The following is a 19,059-nucleotide window of genomic DNA, read 5'->3' as shown; positions in this document are numbered from 1 at the left end:
AGGAAATAAGGGCAGAAATGCTGAGGACCATTCGATCATAACTGATGAACCAAGTTTTGAGAGAGGTGAGGACATCTTGGAGAGCTTCGTCATATGTTGATGCTGTGTATCTTCAGCTTTGTACAGCACACTGTGCGTATACAATGCTGCTTGTAGGGCCAGAGTCTGTCTTTTGCTGTTCAGCAGCATGATGTAGACATGCCCCATATGACGTAGGTCAGTACCCTTCAAGCTGCAGTTTCCCATCTACTGCACAAAGGTACTTGTTTTCAGTCAGTGTTGTAACTGCTGTATCTCTAAACGTGAACACAGTGTCAGTAATGATGATAGATATGGAAAGAGAACCTGGATCATGGTCTCAGTTGTCATAAATTTGGCTCTGGGATATATGTTTGCAGTGTAAAATGCAGAGTCCGTTGCACCCACTACTCCTGTGATGTCAGTGACACCTAGAAAGACGATTTACCTTTTCTGTACTTGCTGCTGGAGGGAAAAGAATGGCTGTTAGGAATTTTCCTATGTTTAGTTTACAWGAGCTAATCTCCACACTGAAGGGGGAAGGCACTCAGCCACCAAACAAGGAGCTCCTATCTCGTGAGGAGGTGATGTCATGTCTAATGCTTTAATCCAAGTACTGGGAGTCAAGTTCCCAGGGGTCTCTGTCCATGTTTTTGTATTTCTCTCAGCCAGGATGAATTACTCGAACACAGTAAGGCCCAGAAAAGTTCTCTACAAAGYGAGGGGATTCCACTTCTCACTGTAATCCCACTTTGTAAAATTCCCCTTTGTAGTTCTCCATTCACATATTCCATTCACATATGTAAAGTGTTTGGAGATCCTTGAGTGAAAGGAGCTATTACCCTGTATGATTATCATGACCGTCAGCATGCTTTTTAAGAGTTGTTGGAATATGATCCTGTAGTAGCTCTGGACTGGGGACTATTTCTGCTATCAGCCTGGGTTTGGTTAACTTACGTGGAGCAGATTCGTTTGGTCTCAAATTTCCAGTGGAATGACTGGATGCAGCCCAGTAGGAATCCTCACTTCTGTTACGAAAGGAAGCAGTGATGGTTCAGAAGGGCAAGACCACGCTACTTTATTGTAGCCTGCTTCCTTGTYTGAGGAAACTTGTGAGCGTGAAATGATGTGATCTACTCTGATTTYTCATGCAAATGTATAACATCATGTGGGAGTTTATGTATCTGTGGAGGAAATTTCTGGATAGTCACAAATCTCTTGGAATTTGGGGGGTTCTTTTTCAGCTGGATGTTCATGCAGAAATTCTGCCTACTTCTTGAAGGTACTTCACTTTCTTATGGAAAGCGTTTGTCAGTTCCTTTGCAGGAGCACCTCCCAGCCTGTCAAATAACTRCTGGCTCTAGGGACATTTGTCACTAAATTGGAATGTGTCAGAGCCCACAGGAAAACCAGTAGAGTGAAGATTTACAGTTCTAATGGAATAATAATATCAAGCAGATGTCAAATTTCTATAGCGGGAAACCCCTGCAGTCAATGGAAAGAGCTCCTGGTCCCACAATAGCCACCTGATAATGGAACTAGGAGTGCATCAGAGGCTTTGGAGTACTAATACTTAAAGTATTTAGAAATAAAGTGTGACTTCTGGGCACTTTTAGGTCAAATAATTAAAGAAAGCCCTTCCTGGAACATCTGGATGAAATATCTGCATTTTCATGGTGCTTAAACCTCCATTCATTACTCTTTCACCTGAAATACATAAAATGACTTCCTAACAAGAGTTCCAAATCCTGCACTTCGCTCCTCTTGGGAGGGAACCACATTGGCCCATTCAGCTTAGCTTATGACAGAATGAAGAAGCCGGGCAAATTGCTGTTTTTTCACAATGAGTAATACATTTTGTGATAGAAAAACGCAATTCTCATATTTTTCCTTTTCCCATTTAAAGGRGTGAAAGGCAAATCAGCCAGTTTTGGTCTCGAATTGGTATATGTTTTAGACTGGAATACTCCCCTAAAGTGATTCCAAGAATCACATTAGAATAACCCACAGAATTTCTAGAACCTGCATAAAGGAGAAAATTAATGTTGAWATCAAAAGAGCCATGGGAGATGCTGTGGTATTGGCGTATGTTCTCTGGGCACTCAGACCTCTGACACTGTGATGAGGCCCAGTCTCTACAGTAACAATGTTCTTTAATCCTGAGACTCTTTCAAGGCAAACTTCCACTGCAGGTTTCTTTCTTCCTTCTCTCTTTCTCCTAAACTAGTATTGGAGTTATATTATATATAACCGTATAAACAACTGGACTGGTTATTTATATAAGATCCTCGATCTCACTCTGTTCACTCCTTCTGTGGCTTCRTCATACAGTAACGGTGCAGCTCACTGGCTCCAAATGGCCAGAGGTGTTGACGGATGGCTTGTCCCAGAGCTCCAGCCTCYGTTTTGAACGCTGGCCTCATTCATCTGCTGACAGATGCTGAGCACGCAGCCTCGGACTCCGGGAGAAGCCCTTCTGCACTCCAGCAAACCGTATCGCAGCAGCCTAATCAGGCTGTCATAATTTCACCTCCAATTCCTCTCCCATCACTGCTTATTAACAAGGTGACTGGAGAAACAGAAWTTTTCTCTTTTATCAGCCTGGGCCATATGGCAGAGCACAGAAAACAACAGGAGATCAAAGCTTGATTTCAAAATAGTAGAAGTGGGAACGTAGGCCTACTGAGTTTTTTTCTTGTGTTTGTTTTATACCTGTTTTCTGTTTGCCTAATCCCTTCCCAGTGATATACCCACAAACATACCAAGCAGCTGCAGATCACGTTCCTTGTGCTCTCCAACAAGCAGAGCCTGTTCCCCAGTAAGCCACCTCTGTTTCAGCAGTTCTCTGGTGGTGTGGCTCACAAATTCAGCAGCACGTTTCTGAAACAAAATCACCAATACAGTTGCCCCCTGTGTTATTTATTCAGATGCTATTCAAGTTAACTAGTAAAWTGATCCAGAAAGGCTAGACTTAAGTGTCTAGACATCACCGGCATCCAAAGCCCTTGCATAGTCCTGCTGACATCTAAAGTCCCTCAGCATCTGTGTGTCTGTGAGTAGGCCTGCACACACTCGCTAGTGTGCTGACGGGGCTCAACTGCTGGTGGTTTAGACCCACATCAGTCTTCATGGGTATACAAGATGGATATTCTCCTTGCCCACCTCTGCTAATCACCTCATCCAGAGGGACTCTGACACCTCTAGAAGGRAGAAATGATGGGGATGGGAAGAGCCATCCCTTCTGTCCAATATTCGAGTTTGCTGCTCTTGCAGCTTCTCTCTCAGCTCCAATCATTTGTCTCTGAGTTGCTCTGTGGAGATGGTCTCCCTGTTCCACCTTGTTGGAGACTGCTCTGGTTTCATACAAGAACTTCCTTTTGGAGCAAGAACCTAGGTTCCCCCAGCCCTCTGGAGTGCTCTCCCCACTAAGCCACAATACTGGGGCAAACAGCAGCATGTTTTCCTTCTTCATCTTCTCACAATCTTTAAAAAATAAGATTTTTATTTTTTTTCTTACCTTTTAATTTATAGGCTTCAGGTGCCTAACTCTAGGAGACAGGTGTCTCCTCCTGATCCTGAGAAAGATGGATGTGTCTCTACCTTTCCCCCAACATAAGGCTCTAAGTTTCTGAGCAGCAGCGCCAGCCATTTCCAAGTGTTTTGCCACCTGGCACAGAACAAGAAGCCATAAGTGTCAAGGGTGGTGGTTACTGGCATAGTTGCACTGACGGGTTGTAGTACCCACCACTACCCATGTTGTTAAGACATTTAGTTGGCAAAAATATTTGCGACCATGACGTGGACCTTGTGTAGTAATTCAGTCTACATTTGATGTTGGCAGTAAGACTCTGAACAGAGGTTGGCTTCACTTAATTTCCATTTCTATTAACAAAGTTTACCAAGAAAACTACTTATTGATTCTCCGTTTCTCTTTCCATGGGGTCAAAAACTAGATGCACCTCTTGCCAATCTCAAGCAAGGGTGAAGAAGTTTAGAAAACCTGCAAACCTGTGCGGTCTAAAACGACACTTTGTAATTAATGACTGAGAGCAGGAAAAGATGTGGTGGTACCTGAAACAGAAGAGCATCTGTCAGCTCCCCAGTGACCTTCTTTGTGTGGTTTGTGTGATACAGTGAAAGATCTGAGCTCATCAGCCAGCTCCTGGGATCTACTTTTAACCAGCAGATGATATTTAATGTTAAAGGACAGTATTTAGGCTTTATTATCCCGACTTTCTGCTACTGATGAATGACTAAGCTCCAGATGTGCTGCTACAGGATGGACTTTCATACCTTCCCTATAAATGCCTCTCCTTTGGGATACAGCCRTGTTACAGATGCTGAGAAGCCCTCTGCCTCAGGCTTCCTGTCTGTGGTTTTCCACCTAAGCTACATTTACTACAGTTGACCTAGGAGGATGTAGCTGGAGAAGATCTGCTTGGATAGAAGCAGATGGTGAGGCTCCATTCCTTGTCTGTCAGAGGGTAGCTCAGGGCTGCAGTTGAGGRTTAGCACTAACACGGTTGTATCCCCTGCTTGTACCCTACTCCCAGGAAGCCTTGTTTGTCCRACTAGAACCTTTCTCAGACACAGTGCAAGAAGGATGAAATCACTCTGCATAAAAACACARTAGCCGCCATGTCAGCCCTTAGTGCTAGACTTAGTGCGCAGAACTCATGAGAGGTTGTGCAAGAGGGCTGTTTTTTGTGTCTCTAAGAACTACAATGAAGGCTGATTATAATTTTTCAACATTTTTTCCCCAAGAACTTTATGATTAATCTTGGCTCAGTCTTGTATCCTGTCGCTAACAGTAGCCAGTAGCAGGTGCCCAGGGATACAACTAAGAACAGGAATGCATGCAATRATACTTCCTTGGCATACACCCCAGCTTCCAGTAATTTGAGATTCAGGGATTTCCTGCTATCTTTGTGCTTCAGGGGGTCACTTTCATTGATTTAGCTTGCACTGAATCTGCAGCAGGCTTTATGCCTCAGAGCATGGTGGTTGTGTTTGTGTTGGCATGAACATAGATAGCCATATTCCTACCCAGTGTTAGAAATAATCTACAGCCCAAGAAGATGGTGAGACAGGCAGCAGTTCCTGTTGGGTTCATGACACAGCTCGTTGGCATGTGATTTCTAAATTCTGGGACTTAGAGCAATAAATTTTAGGTTGGCTGCAACTGATATTCTGGTTGTAGAAAGCTCCCTTCTGTTGGCTCACAAGCTCACATTCTAGCATGAACAACTGCATTTTTGTTTCACTCATGACCACTGTCATAACTGCTACATCTGCTGTAACAGTCGTGACTTCTAATGTGGATCCTTGGGTCCTATCAGTCTACAACCCTGACTCACGTCATCACTGTTTCAAAAGAAATTAACGGGTATGGTCATATTGTCTGGCTTATCTCTTCATCTCTCCTTTTATCACTGTTAGACTCTTTAATTGGTGATATAAATAGTGCCATTGAATCACATCTTCATACTGAGTTTACCAATATTCTGTATTGAAATTGAAATTGAAATTGACATTGACATTGAAATGAAATATTTTGTATTGAATTTACCAAAATTTTAGTTCTCATTGTCAGTTTTTAAGGGAACGCCTGCCTGCCTCTCAGCTATATGAAAGTCATAACAATTAAAGGCTTTTTCTGATGTTAACATCTGTCTGCAGCCTATAAACAAACAAATATTGCAAGCTCTCTCTGCAAACAATAGTACATTTGCCTGGCCCTGTGCCCTCCAGGTAGTAAACTTGTCTCTCTTTTGACTCTACATATCTTGGTTTCCTCTTGTTGGCCGGAAACACATACAAATATGCAGACACTGCGATCCTCAAGTGATATTTCCCAGACATAAATGAGAATAGGAAAAGCTTAGCGTTCTGGGAAATGCTTAAGCATTTGGCTGATCCTGTCTGTATAACCCTGCCTATTACGAAGAGCCCAACAACCAYATGAGAGCTGCCACTTAAGGGACTTCCAGCAGAATTAGAGGTGAGAAGGAACTGGATCTCCAGTAGCAAAAATGAGCCTCGGCATTGCGCCCTGTTTACATGGGATGAACAATGCTGATTTTTACCTCTAAGCCTCTTCTGAGCTTGGCCCCAGTGTTTGCTTATTTTGGATTGTTGTCTCTGGCACTATTTCTAATGCAGATAAAAGAATATCTTGTTTTGTGTGTTGAGTCAACTGTGCTATGAGATGGCTCAATATTCTAGTTTTATTCACCTTTGTTTGTGAAGACTYAGTTTGCAAAGACCTTGTGGAAATGACTTGCCTTTTCTCTCTCAGAATGTCCCAGCTGAATCTAGTCTCCTTTTCTGCCAGCCTGGGACATACTCAGCCATGCCTTCATAATGTTGCTGAGGTGCAGGGGCACTTTGCCTTTCATACCCAAGGAAAATGCAGATTTTTTAAGTCACTACCTTCCAGTGGCAAAGCTAGAGCCTGGCCAGAGCTGAATGAGGAGTCACGTGGGCAGTGCTTTGCCCACTTCTAGGTTATTTCTTTTCTAGCTACATCTGTCCTGGTAAGCAAGAGAGGTCAGATCCTGTTTTCTGGTCCTAAGGCCAAATGCCATGGTTGTTGCTGCCCGTACCCATACTGCTTAGCTCTCTTACGACTCTAAAGCCATCAGCAAACTATCTCTTGAGGAGGTGCTTGATCCACAGTGATCCTGAAAGTGTCATCAGGAATTCTATGGCAAAGTACTAGGTGGCCTGGCCAAAAGCACACCAAGAGTCACACTAACAATTTTATGGTAAGAACGATCTCAGGACAGTGCCCAGACTCAGGTGCTAGGTTTCTTTAATTTGCTATAGTGGACATCATAGTCTTTGGTTTTCCGGTCCTGAGTGCTGATCACTTGCCAAGCATTATTTTTTCTGAGTACAAGCTCCTTTACTGTAATACTGAAAATCAGAACTTTGATTCCCAGTTTATCAAGCAGCAATTAGAAAATGTCAAGGACAAAGACAAAGATGTTTTTACTCTTTGCCTAGTTTAACTAAAGACTGTGAGTAGGAGTAGCAGCACATCAAAGCAGATTCCTTGCATCATGAATGCTTGGAAAAAGCTCTATAAAATAGTAAATTCATAGAGGGTTTGGAACTCCCATCCTGTGACTCTTTCCTTAAAAAAAGAGGTCTATTGGACTTTCTTCCAAAAATAATTTTTTCCATACACGTAGGAATGCTTTATAGCCTCTATTCACRGTAAACAAAAATGCCTTTTTAGTATTGGTCAGCAAAGGCTTTGCACAGGTCCCCAGGCCACCCTTGAAGTTCTAACTTAGGCTATTCAGTCAGATGCTTCTCAAATTCTAACTGCTGCCTCACAAATTTTTTCCTCTGTGACCTCCTGACTTATAATGAAGCTGGATGAATTTGCAGAGGTACGTACAAATGAGAATGAAAGCATCACGTTGCATAATCAGATTGTTCAGGCAATTAAGAAGTGCCTTGAATGTTGAGGCTAAAARCAGTGTCATCAGGAGAATATCTGCCTCCCACTGCTGGGATTCAGGCATCTTTTATTCCTCACTTTGTACTCATCCAAGAGAGATATATCCTCTGCAGAGGATACAGACTTTACTAACAGCATCTTTCTTGTAAGTTTAGTGGAGATACTCAGTGTAGCTCTAGGTTAATCATAGCTGTAACAAGACAACTGTACATTGATAAACAAAGCATGAATCCTTGCTTGTTTTCCAAGAAACAGAATAACTTCCTGATAAAGATTTTTAATCAGTAATTTCTACAACAGACTTGTACTATTTTACGTAWTTAGCTTCTAGATTCATCCTTCATTATGATGACAGTCTTACACTATTATTGTGCTGAATGGTGTATTATTTCACAAAAAGTCCTGTTTATGCACAAATGACTTAGTGAGGCTCAGAGATTATACGCTAAAGTGAGTGTATGAAACTATTCTATAAACCATGGTGTCACTGAAGGCTATTTGTGCTGGAATGTTACTGCAAGGTATGAGAAAGAATGTCAGAACTTGAGTCATAGTTATTTATGGCACAGAACCCAGAAAGGTGCTGATGCAGAGTAACAAGACAGCAACATAATTCCTACCTTGAAAGACATGTGATTTTTTCGTGAAGAAAAATCATTGAGACAGTTTATTTAAAATGTTTGTTTCCAGTTCTAAAAAATGGCTAAACAAATTCGGAGGTGGTAGAGAACAGGTGTCCCCAGATTGTGGTCTAGAAGCCAACAGTGAACCAGGAGAAATGGTAATTGTATTAAATCATAACTCTTGTAGTGTCACCAGTTACAAATTTCAGTATTAATGCTAATGTATTTGTGATAGARTGAGGACATAAGTGAGGTACTGTTTTTAGAGAAATTAGACTGAATGTTAGAGCTGAAAAAACACACATAACCTTGAGCAAAGGCTCTGCAGCAGGTACAGCATAGTTTGGGTTGTAACTCCAAAAGGTCTCACTTTTGCTGAAAAGTGTGTRTATGTAGTGGAGAGGAGTTAAGAAATTAACTTGGATAATATTTAGCCTCTATAAAACATTTTGCTTTTATATTTTCTCTCCATTTCTATCTAGCGTGTGTGAATTCCTTCAAAACCACCTCTCTGTGACAGGAGCAGAAATTAACTGTCCAAGCTTTCTTTTCCACAGCTAGCAAACATACGAATTACTCATGCTCACTGGAAATACCCATTTTCACAAGGAGACATTAGTCTGCAGAGATCCCAAGTAATGCTCACTTCAGTGTGCCCAAGAGAAGGAGGAACACATCCGAATCCAAAATTAGATGGTCAAAAAACAAATCTTCATCTTTTGGAAGAGGGGAAACATGGGGGATGGGAGAAAGCAAAGTGGAGGTTGGCCTTTGCCTTTCAAGCTACCTTGTCATTCTAATATCCCAGTAGTCTATATTGGAGCTTTGCTTTCGGATAAAGCCTGGGTGTTCATGTCCTGAACGCCAACAAAAGGAAAGTATGCTTTAAAGATGAGTCACTGAGAATCAGGGTGAGATTACTGGAAGGAGCCAATCCTAGCTGGTCATGCCTTTCCTGGACTGGAAAACATTCAGTCCTGATGTGACCTGCTGCTGCTGGCTTCAGAGCTGGAAGCTAGGCGATGAGTCACATGGATTGATAGAAGCATGGAAGAGCTCATGAGAACTGGGCAACATGCCAAGCAGGCTGACCTCAGGAGCTTCTTCCTGCCAGAGAAGCTTGCAAGATCTCTGCATGGCCACCCTCAATGGTTGCTACAAATTTAAAGATACTGAAATGTGGTGGAGTGGATCTTCAGTAATCTGTATTTAAATACTTACTTTGCAGTCACTTTTTCTATAAAGAGGCATCCTGCTTCTGTAAACATTAAGCATATTGTAAATGCTTAGGTAGGTACGAGCTGGGKCTGCATTCATGTCAGATCTCACAAGTTAAACAGAGCAAAATTTCTTATTTGCTGGTTAAACAAATGCACACCTTACTAAAAATAATTCCTCCAACAAAAAAATCATTATTTATGGTTTCTTAATAGAAACATCATTTTTCCAATGAAACCTGATAATTTTACAGAACTAATTTCATCAAAATCTAGTTGTTATTTTTGAAAATTGACCATGGGAGTAAACTGGACAATGTATTTCACTCCATTCTGGAATATGTCCATGTACTTTCATTGGGAAGCACTTGGATAACTTACACATGGGACGGAGCAGGGCAAATTCTGTAGAGATCAAAAAAGAAACCTAGATTTTGAAGGAAAGCATAGCATTGCAGTTGAGAGGGTGATAAGCCAGTGATTTAGGGCACATATCACAAACTTAAGATCTTTCTGGACAGCTGTGGTAATTAGATAACATGAGAGATGGGGATTCTCTCTCCAAAAATAGTTGTCTAAAGTTAGACATCTAAATCTAAATTAGTCATCTTAGTCTGTTTTCACAGCAACTGTAGAGAAAGAGGCACCTCTAGGGATGTTATCTACTTCCATTTTCCATGTAGACTGGCTCAAAGAACTTACCACCAGACGTGCCTCTTTCTCTCCAGTGTCTGAGAAGGCAGTCAGAGTTGTGTAGTTCAGCATCAGATARACAATTTTTAGATATGTAAAGGTAGTGAAAGGAATCCCATTCCATCCTACTTTTTGTTGGCTGAATTCCATGTAGAGGCACTCTGACCACTCCTCCCCTTTGCATTAATAAGTATTCTCCACTTTCTGTCCTAAGATGGATTTTTTTAGCATTGTTGCATATTAAAGCACTTCTGTGTTCAAGTCCCAAGTTGGCTACATTTTTCTTTTGGATGCTACTCAAATACTTTTTGTAGAGTGCTCTGAATTCCTTTGGGATGAAACAGGTTACACAAATCTTGAGTTACTGTGTTGTGGAAAAAGGACAGCAGAACTGACTCATCATGTTGATACTCACAAGGATGTTACTGCAAATGGGCCCAGCAGTTGTTTTGTTCATACTCCTGCTAAGTTCATTCTGAGGCTGACCACGTCATACTACAATAGACTGATTGCACACAACCACCAGCCTGCTGTCAGGAAAGAGCAATAAGAATTAATGGATGGATTTCCAAGAAAGGGCTCAGTAAGTCAGCTGCCTAATTCCTATTTAGTTTGCACGAATTTGAGCTATACAAGTTCTTTAAAATCTTCTCAGAACCTCAGTAAAATGGGTAGTCCTTGAGGACTAGAATCTTGAACATGATCCCAAGATTCCCACATGAAATTTTACCGACTCCTGAATATTTTGTTCTTTCATCTAAAGCATAGCATCTTAGGCTTTTGTCATGACCAACTTGGAATCTTTATTGATAAAGCTTTAATTCTCCCATTGCAAAGTAAAACTCAAAAACATGACTTGCTCATACTTTAACAGGCTCAGAGGCCATATGGCAGAGTAAAAGAAAATAATCCTTGAAAAATATCTCAGTGAAAGTATTTTTAATTTCATCAATGTCCTGTCATACTGAGGAGCGCAATGAAAAAAGAAGTGTTTATGGGCCACCAGACTTCACTTGTACTCTGCTCAATACAAAATGATCAAGGACAAAAATAGAAGTAGCTGTGCACTGTCTCATCACCTGAAGACAAGGTGTATACAATAAGGTGAGAATTATCTGCTGAAAACAGAAAAAAAATGTTCAGGTTAATTAATACTCTTGCAAATTTTACTCTGTAGTCAAGGAAATCCACGCAACCTTTATGCTATTTGAAGTGCTTATCTCACACACATTAATGCTGGCTGGGATCATTGATTTTATTAAGAAAGACAGTAATTTTACTTCCTCAATGATAACAATAAATAATAAGACTACTGTTAGAGAAACAGTTTCTACAGCAACTAAAGTTATTCAAAGATTCTTTTCTAATTCTTTTCTGCAAGATATTAGCAGGTGTTAGGAATGGTGTATAATCTCCCGCATAGTCTTGTTTTCCTTACACACTGAAAATCATAAGAGAATTATCCACTGTAAAACTGATTTTCCCCAATACCTTTTGTGTTCTTTCTTTACACATATCCCATGGAAATCCRAAGTATTTCTTTTGAGTTCCAAGGCTTTACAAAGAGAAGGAGGCCTAGGAATCTTCATATATTGCTTTTCAGAGTCTTCCTCAGCATTTCAGAAGCAATTTGATACTCAATGTCTCCTTAATAGCTGCCAGGATCTGCAATGGGGAGAGTTAAGGTGCATAAGCGATCTTTCCCTGAAAGACTCTGTGTACCTTGTAAATAATTAGCAGCAGGCTGATCACCATTTAAGAGCATCTTATAAAAACTGGTGAGGAATTTCAATAGAAGCCACTTGCTGTTTAGCCTTGTACGTGTCCTGCCATATAGGGTGAAGGAAATAATTTGTCGTCTTTCTGAATGATATGAAGCTTAGTTTCTTCCCTCTAGAGTATGACAAGCTGATGTTTCCCCCATCTCAGTATCCAGAACCTGCTGAATTACAAAGCCTGTTGGTGCTCTGGAAAATCCATGCCTAAACCGTCAYGTCCTGGGTGAGGGGTAGTGTAACTGTGACAGCGTTGTTGCACAGTGCTGTTGCTCCTTACAGCACAGTAAACAAAATGAGAAGTTGCTGCCTTGCTGGCCAGCATGACCACTCATACTTGCATCTGTCTGCCTAGAGAGGGCTCGCTGAAATCTGATACTACAAAGCATGAGGTAAGTATACTTCATAAAGTAGGAGCTATCAGATGACCTACAATAAAAATAGCCTAATACTGAAAGCAATTTTTAAATACACCCCTTCACACCCCTTGTTCTCCTTCAGGAGAGAGGGAATAGCTGAATACTGTGGGGACTTGGCATGGTGATCTTTCTCTGATGTTACCCAAATAGCAGAAATGGTTCCCAGACTGGCATTAGGGGGCTTAGTGAATAATCAACTGAACATGAAGTCCCAGGGAGATGTTTCAGAGCAGATGAGGAGGAGGAAGAGGGGCRTGATTTTTATCTTTGTGCTTCTTCCGTGCTGATTAAACCAATTATGTGTGTTTTCTAGACATCTCCATTTCTAAGAGATGTTAAAAAATCAGACCAGTTGCCTAAAATCTAAGGGCTAAAAAAATGCTTCTTACACAGAAAGACTTATCTTAGTCTCTTGTATCATCCCCAGAAGAAAGCTGAGAAATAGCTTGATTGCCGCACATAAATATCGTCATAAACAGAATTATCTGGTATGTAGGCACCAGTAAAGCAGAARAGTAGAACAAGAAAACAGGTGGTAGTGGTTACAGGTACATGCTGTTTACAGGTGAGACACGGACCCTGAGCAGTGAGGCTGRGTAACTAATGGAAGAAACTACCACATGAGGTGACAGTCTTTGTCTCTTCATGTCTTTGCATCAAACCTGAGAAGCCTCCCAGGAACTGTGGATTAGCAAGCACAAACTATTTTAGCACATGATTAACAAAAGGAAACATTATGGCTTATGATACTAAACAGGTCAGATTAGGTGRTTTAAAATTCTGTCTGAGTTTAAAATCTGTAGGAAGGGAGTGACTGGAGGGCCTGACAAAAAAAGCATTTTCTGTATATGATAAGTCCCCCTGCACACACACACCTTAGCATGGACGAGGAGGTGACAGTTACGTACGTGTGAGAGGGAGGAGGCTGTTTGGGGACATCACGACTGCACGTGAGATGAGAGAAGTTGCCTTCAGTCATTGGACCTGCCATGTTGGGTTCTCCCGTGTGGATGTGCCACCAAGTCACCAAAGTCATCAGAGAAGCTGAAGAGATCCAGAAGGTCCTCAGGAGCAAGGATGGATACAGCACCACGTTCTGTGTGGAGTTCCCCCTCTCAGCTTCCTGGGAACGCTGAGCTGGGTCCCTGTGCTGAGAATAAGTATGGACACTGCTGCTGTATAGTAAGTGGGGGAATATGTCACCCTCTCTGCAGTCTTAGTCACTACTCTTTTGAATCTGAATCACTTTTAGAATCAGACACAACTCTAAAATCATTGTGGCACTTTTCCAAGGGGCAAACACAGGGAATATGAAGAAAGTATAAAAGCCAACCCTTTTCCCTTTTTGAGGCCAGAGGGTTTATAAAGCATGAGTTTCTCATGACGGATGAATAAAGGAACACAATGCAYGTGCTTATCATTGTCTCCTTGCTGACAGATGTCCCCGAAATGAAAAATAATATGAAAAAAAGTTCTAGGCCTTGCCAGGAGAGCTGACTGCCCACACTACGAGTGCTGTGAAAAGAGCTTTTCATGACTGGAACTACGGTTCTTAAATGGAGCATGTTTTATCTAGTATCAATTGCTAGATTAAAGCATGGGTGTCCCCTACCTCACATTTCAGTGGCGAAGGAGGGAAGGCTGAATGTGAGGTATGTAAGGCGATGCTGCCTTTGCACTGCTTGCAGTCCCAGGGAGGCTCATGTCTTCATTACAGTGCAACTATTTAGACATTGCTAATAGTTGCATTRCTCATTCCCTGTACTTCTCCCAGTGTTCATCATGTTAATGTAAAAGAGTATTCATGGCTCTTTCAGATTTTATTAGCAAAACTCTAACGCAGCCTCGAATCAGACAAGTGCTGAAAGTGGACAGATGTGGATCAATCTGTAAATTACCCAGTTTGGGGAAAACTACATATTTACCCTGACTAATACTGGATAATTAGGGAAAGGCTGCAGTTATTTCCTGCCTTTCCTCAATACTTGTTACTAGCAGCTGTTGCTCATCTCCTGCAAAGCAGCTTGGTGGAGAGAAGTGTGTTTCCAAAGCACAGAAATGTAGCTGTGAAATCGCATGTGAAAGCAGTCAAGTCCATGTGATCGTACAAGCAGTTTCTTTACTCATCTTTCAGTCACCTGAGGCTGAAACAGACACTTGATGGTGTCCRTTTAGCTGAGGTTTCCTTTGCAGTTAGATCTGCTGTGGTGAGACATGACAGTTGCAATACTGATCGCAAAATATATACTTCRGTTTGAGATGCTCATCAGTAAATACCACTCTGAAAATTTCTCTTATCAATAGTCCGAAAAATGTATACCTATATGTAGGTACATAGGTGTATATATTCATATCCCTTTGTGCTCCCTGAATAGATGAATGGTGAATATCATTTACTCTTATTTAGAGATTCCACATTTTTGAGTGTATGAACCTTGAGAAGTGCGTGTTCTTGTTTGGTGCTATTGTGATGCAAATCTGTTTACGATACTATTATGCTAATCCTAACAAAACCTACTCCTAACTATTACGCTTAAAGTCCTAACAAAAGATGTACATATTATCCTATGTTGTGGAAATATTTTTATCAATTTTTAATTACCCTTTGACTTGCAGGTATGGCATGAATTGTCTAATCCAATTTGAAGATTTTGCCAATGCTAATGCTTTTCGTCTCCTCAATAAATACCGCAACAAGTACTGTACATTTAATGATGATATTCAGGGTAAGTACATTTAGAAAAATGCAAACTTCACCTTTACCTTCTCATGAGGAAAGGTGATTAAGATCACAAGATTGTTTATTATACAGTTCTCAATGGCTGATGAACTTYAGAGTTTATACATAAGCATTTAAAAATATAAACAAAAGCACAGCAGTCTTAAGTCAAAAAGTCAGTCTCTGTTGTTTCCAGTAATTTAACTGTTCATTGCAGCAGTGTTGTTCAAGAGAGAAAATGGATCATGTCCTTTAAATTATTACGGTAATTTAGAGACTTCCGTTAATTTTCTATATATAGTTAAGACAATGCTGAACAATGCTGATTTTTAACAGTTGTGCAAGGTTTTCCTGACCCATGTGGTCATTAGCTGATCCTGGCAATGCCCCTCTATTGTTATTCTCCCTATTACATGGAAAAATTATAAGGTAAAGCCGATTAAGCAAGCTTCATATTGAAAACACCCTGATCTTGGCACTGACTTCGCTTTAAACCACTGGAAGCAAAGTTTGCCTATCCATTAGGGACAGGATCTTCCCAACTCCTTAAAAATAACCCATGCTTCTCCTACTATTTTTTTCATCTTTTCTTCTTTTTTCTAGTCCTGCTTGGCATGTGCAGAAATTTCAGAGATTTGTTGTTCTAATTGTATGCAAGTCAGTTGGACTCATCCTCACTTGTACTTGAAAGAGGYTGAAAGAAATGCCAATGTCATTTTTCACACAGTGCTGGCTCTTGTGGGMAGTCTTTCCAGCAGTGTTTCTGTATCTATTGCCCATCTAGCCATGTTTGGCAGTGTTGTGTAACAGATCATTCGTAGCTGTTGTGGCCCAAAACAGGACTCTAACTTGTGGGAATACAGTTGGTGTGATGAGATGCATGATCCTGCTTGAAGACACTTTCATGAAGAGGTTTTAGAAGCAGAGGAACTTAAGGCATTTCAGAGAAGGTGAGATATATGAGCTGGTATTGATTTAAGAATATTGGTTTAAAAACACATCCTAGGCACAAACAGTGCAAGTTAGGTCAGGCCTGAGTTGTATTCGTTTAAACTTATTGCCCGTTGCTTAGCAGGACTGAATACGAGAGCGCCCAGCCTGGCCTAACACATGCACGCACACACACACACACACAAAAGGAGATGGGGGAAGGAAGTATAAAATGCTCCACTTAATCTCCCTTAGGCCTCCCTCTTGCTGCCCCAGTGCCTACACAAACAGAGAGCACTTTTAAATATTAATGCCTCCTTTCTTTTGTCGCACAAATCACTSTATAGCCAAAGCTGTCCTACCCCAGCAGAGTTAAAATGACTCAGACCCCTTCTGGTTGCAGCCAGCCTGCTGATGCTGCGCGGGAAGCCTGCCAGGTACCACGAACCGAACCGGCATGAGGCGATTGCTCTTATTAGGAAGCTCATTAGCCTGGGAGCTAGCAGGAACTGGCTCCCAGCACCGGCCATGTGGGAGTTCCCCATTAAGGGAGTGCTTCTCCTTCCTCTATGGGGCAATGACATCACTCCTTTCCCAGCTCTGTCTGGGTTCATGCAACGGGCAAGAGCTACAGTTTCAGCTATAAGAGAGAAAATTGATTGTCACTTCTCCCTCTTTCCCAGTAAAGTACCAGGGCAGTGCAGCAAATGTGAAATTGGAGGGATATGAGAATTCCTTTGATCCTGCTCTTCCTCCTATAATTTTGCTCGCTTAACTATACACGGTGATGAAAAGAAAGTATACAACTARAAGATCTTCCAAAGGTGTAAACTCTTATGAACCCTTGACACGGACATCCTTGGATTCCTGTTTCATGCAAGAAAATTCATACAAGCAGAAAGAAGTTATGTTGGAAGGGACCTCTGGACCAGCTGGTCAAACCTCCTCACTCAAAGTAGAGCTAATTTCAAACTTACATTCAACTTCCAACTTAAATCAGGTTCTCTGGGGCCTTTGTCCAGCCAAGTAATTTTGAATATCTCCAAGACTGGAGAACGACAACCTCTTTTGGCTTCCTGTTTCAATGTTTGCTCGTCTTCCTTGTGATTTTTTTTCCTAATATCTAATTGGAATTTCCCTACGTTGCCCCGCATCCTTTTGACATACACCTCTGAGAAGAATCTGGCACCGTCTTCTCTGCAACCATCAGAATAAAGTCTTAAGTCAAAAAGTGAATCTCCTTTGKTTCCAGTAATTGTAGACAGCAATTGGATGTCCTCTTAGCCTTCTCAGCTGTATCAAACCCAGGTCCCTCAACCCACCACATATATCCTGTATCCTCCCACTCTAAGAATGTTGATGGCCCTCATCTGAACTCACTCTAGAGTGACAGTGTTTCAACCATTATCCCCAATTTGTTACCATCCATGAGCTTGTCTGGATGCACTGTTTTATCATCCAAGCTATTAATAGATGAATAGTATCGACCTCAGTATTGACCTCTGAGGAACTCTTGTATTTGCACTTTATACCACTCACCACAACCCACTGAGCCCAGCAGTTTAGCCAGTTTTTCATCCACCTTACAGTCCACTTACTCAGTTTGTATCTCTTCAATTTGGCAGCAAGTTTGCTATGGAAGATCACTTCAGAGGTCTTGCACAGGTCAAGGTAAGCAACACCAACCATCTTACCTTTGTCTGCATAGCCAGTTATCTCATGATTTGCCTTAGGAAATCCATGCTGTTCTCAGTCATGTTCTTGTACTTCATGTGCTGAGACATACCATCCAGTAGGATTTGCTTCGTGATCTTCCCAGGGACTGTGATTAGGCTGACTGGTCTGTGATTCCCTGGTTCCTCCTYCTGGCCCTTCTTGAAGTTTTAGTTGGATGTAACATTTTTCTTTACCTAGTCATCTAATTCTAGCTCAGCCTTGCAACATGTGTAAGGCATGCCCAGAAGAATCAGTAGGAGTCTGTTCCTGGGCTGAGCAGAAGTTGTTCTACAGGCTAACTCAGGAAAATGGAGAAAAGAAATCTCTTATGTGTTATTTAATTCTGTCTGATCGTATCATTCAAAAGCCTTTCACACATATGGGCAGGGCAGAAAGAATAGTGCACAGAAGCATAAACCCTAGTATCTCCTGACTCCAGGCATCTTGGTGGTCTCTTAGAACTAGATTTAATGCGTTGACAGCTTTTACCACTGATTTTGAGTGTTTTARGTTTCTCCATATCTAGCTTGAAATTCTGTGAAGAGACTTGATTTCTAAAATAGGCAAAACAGCTGCATCCTACAAATGAGACTTTTTCAGGGCACCTCAAGATGGGAAACCTTAATCACTAGCTACTTTTAAAATGCTCAGACCTTTGTATTTCCATAGTCTCTCCACTATGGGCTATGGACTATGCACAGGGATGATTCCTTTCCACAGAACCTCTCTTGAGTCTTCTCACAGTCCTTAAGGCAATGGTTCCTCTTTTTTGTTGGTTTCTTGACTACTTCATAGTCTCATAATGTCTCTGGAACCATCAAGCACCCTTACCATTATCTAACAGATAAAGGTAACCCTTCCAGGACACTTTAGGAAACAGTGTCTTAGCCTGGAAGAGTACTGCTYCCAGGTCTTAGTAGGGTTAAGAACAGCCAGACTCCAGAACTACAATCTGAATGACTTCAAACATTTGGGCAGTTGGAAAGCAATCCTATGCAAACGTGGCCCGTTTTGCAGACACGTTTCCATATGCTTTGAGGAGCAAGCAAGCCTAGTTTTTGGCAACACATTGAGTAATTTCAGCGGATTAAAATGGTACAGTATCTTAGTTTGTTGTTTCAGCTGGCGTGGAAAATGCATCAGTAATTATCACAGGAAACTAAGAGGGGATGGGGGAGGGAGAGGAGCACAATAGGAAGGGAGCACTGGAAGATATCGTGCTGCAGAACAAAGCAGGCTATGTCCTGCCAGGCAGCTCCTGAACAGCACGCTTTCCATGTGGGGTTTACCCTGGCTGAAGATAGATGTTCTCTCTCCTATAGGGATTCACCGTTACAAGACCCTTTTGGACCTGTTGTGCCCAGCAGCAGAAAAAGCTTCTGCATTTTTCCTTGATATTTCAGTTAACTATTTAAGGGCCAGCTCCTAGACTCGTATCTGAATCAATCATCGACTGCTAAACAAGTCGTGTCAGAACA

The 19,059-nt window shown here is 41.5% G+C and overlaps 1 protein-coding gene across 2 annotated transcripts in view; it reads left to right on the top strand.

Moving 5' to 3' along the window:
- The window catches only part of LOC146590479 (NADP-dependent malic enzyme, mitochondrial-like), a 126,800-nt gene that overhangs the window by 97,525 nt on the left and 10,216 nt on the right, over positions 1 to 19,059 (top strand). For both annotated transcript variants that reach the window (XM_085314555.1, XM_085314554.1), the window contains exon 7: positions 14,833 to 14,942. In XM_085314555.1, coding sequence (XP_085170681.1) covers positions 14,833 to 14,942 — 110 coding nt within the window. The remainder of the gene's footprint in view (positions 1 to 14,832; positions 14,943 to 19,059) is intronic.

This window comes from Rhea americana, unplaced genomic scaffold, assembly GCF_003343005.1.
Source record: "Rhea americana isolate MKP2758 unplaced genomic scaffold, rheAme1 scaffold_407, whole genome shotgun sequence".
NCBI classification, from domain to species: Eukaryota; Metazoa; Chordata; class Aves; order Rheiformes; family Rheidae; genus Rhea; species Rhea americana.
Note: the sequence above shows the minus strand (reverse complement) of the source record. Positions and strands in the feature narration are given on the sequence as shown.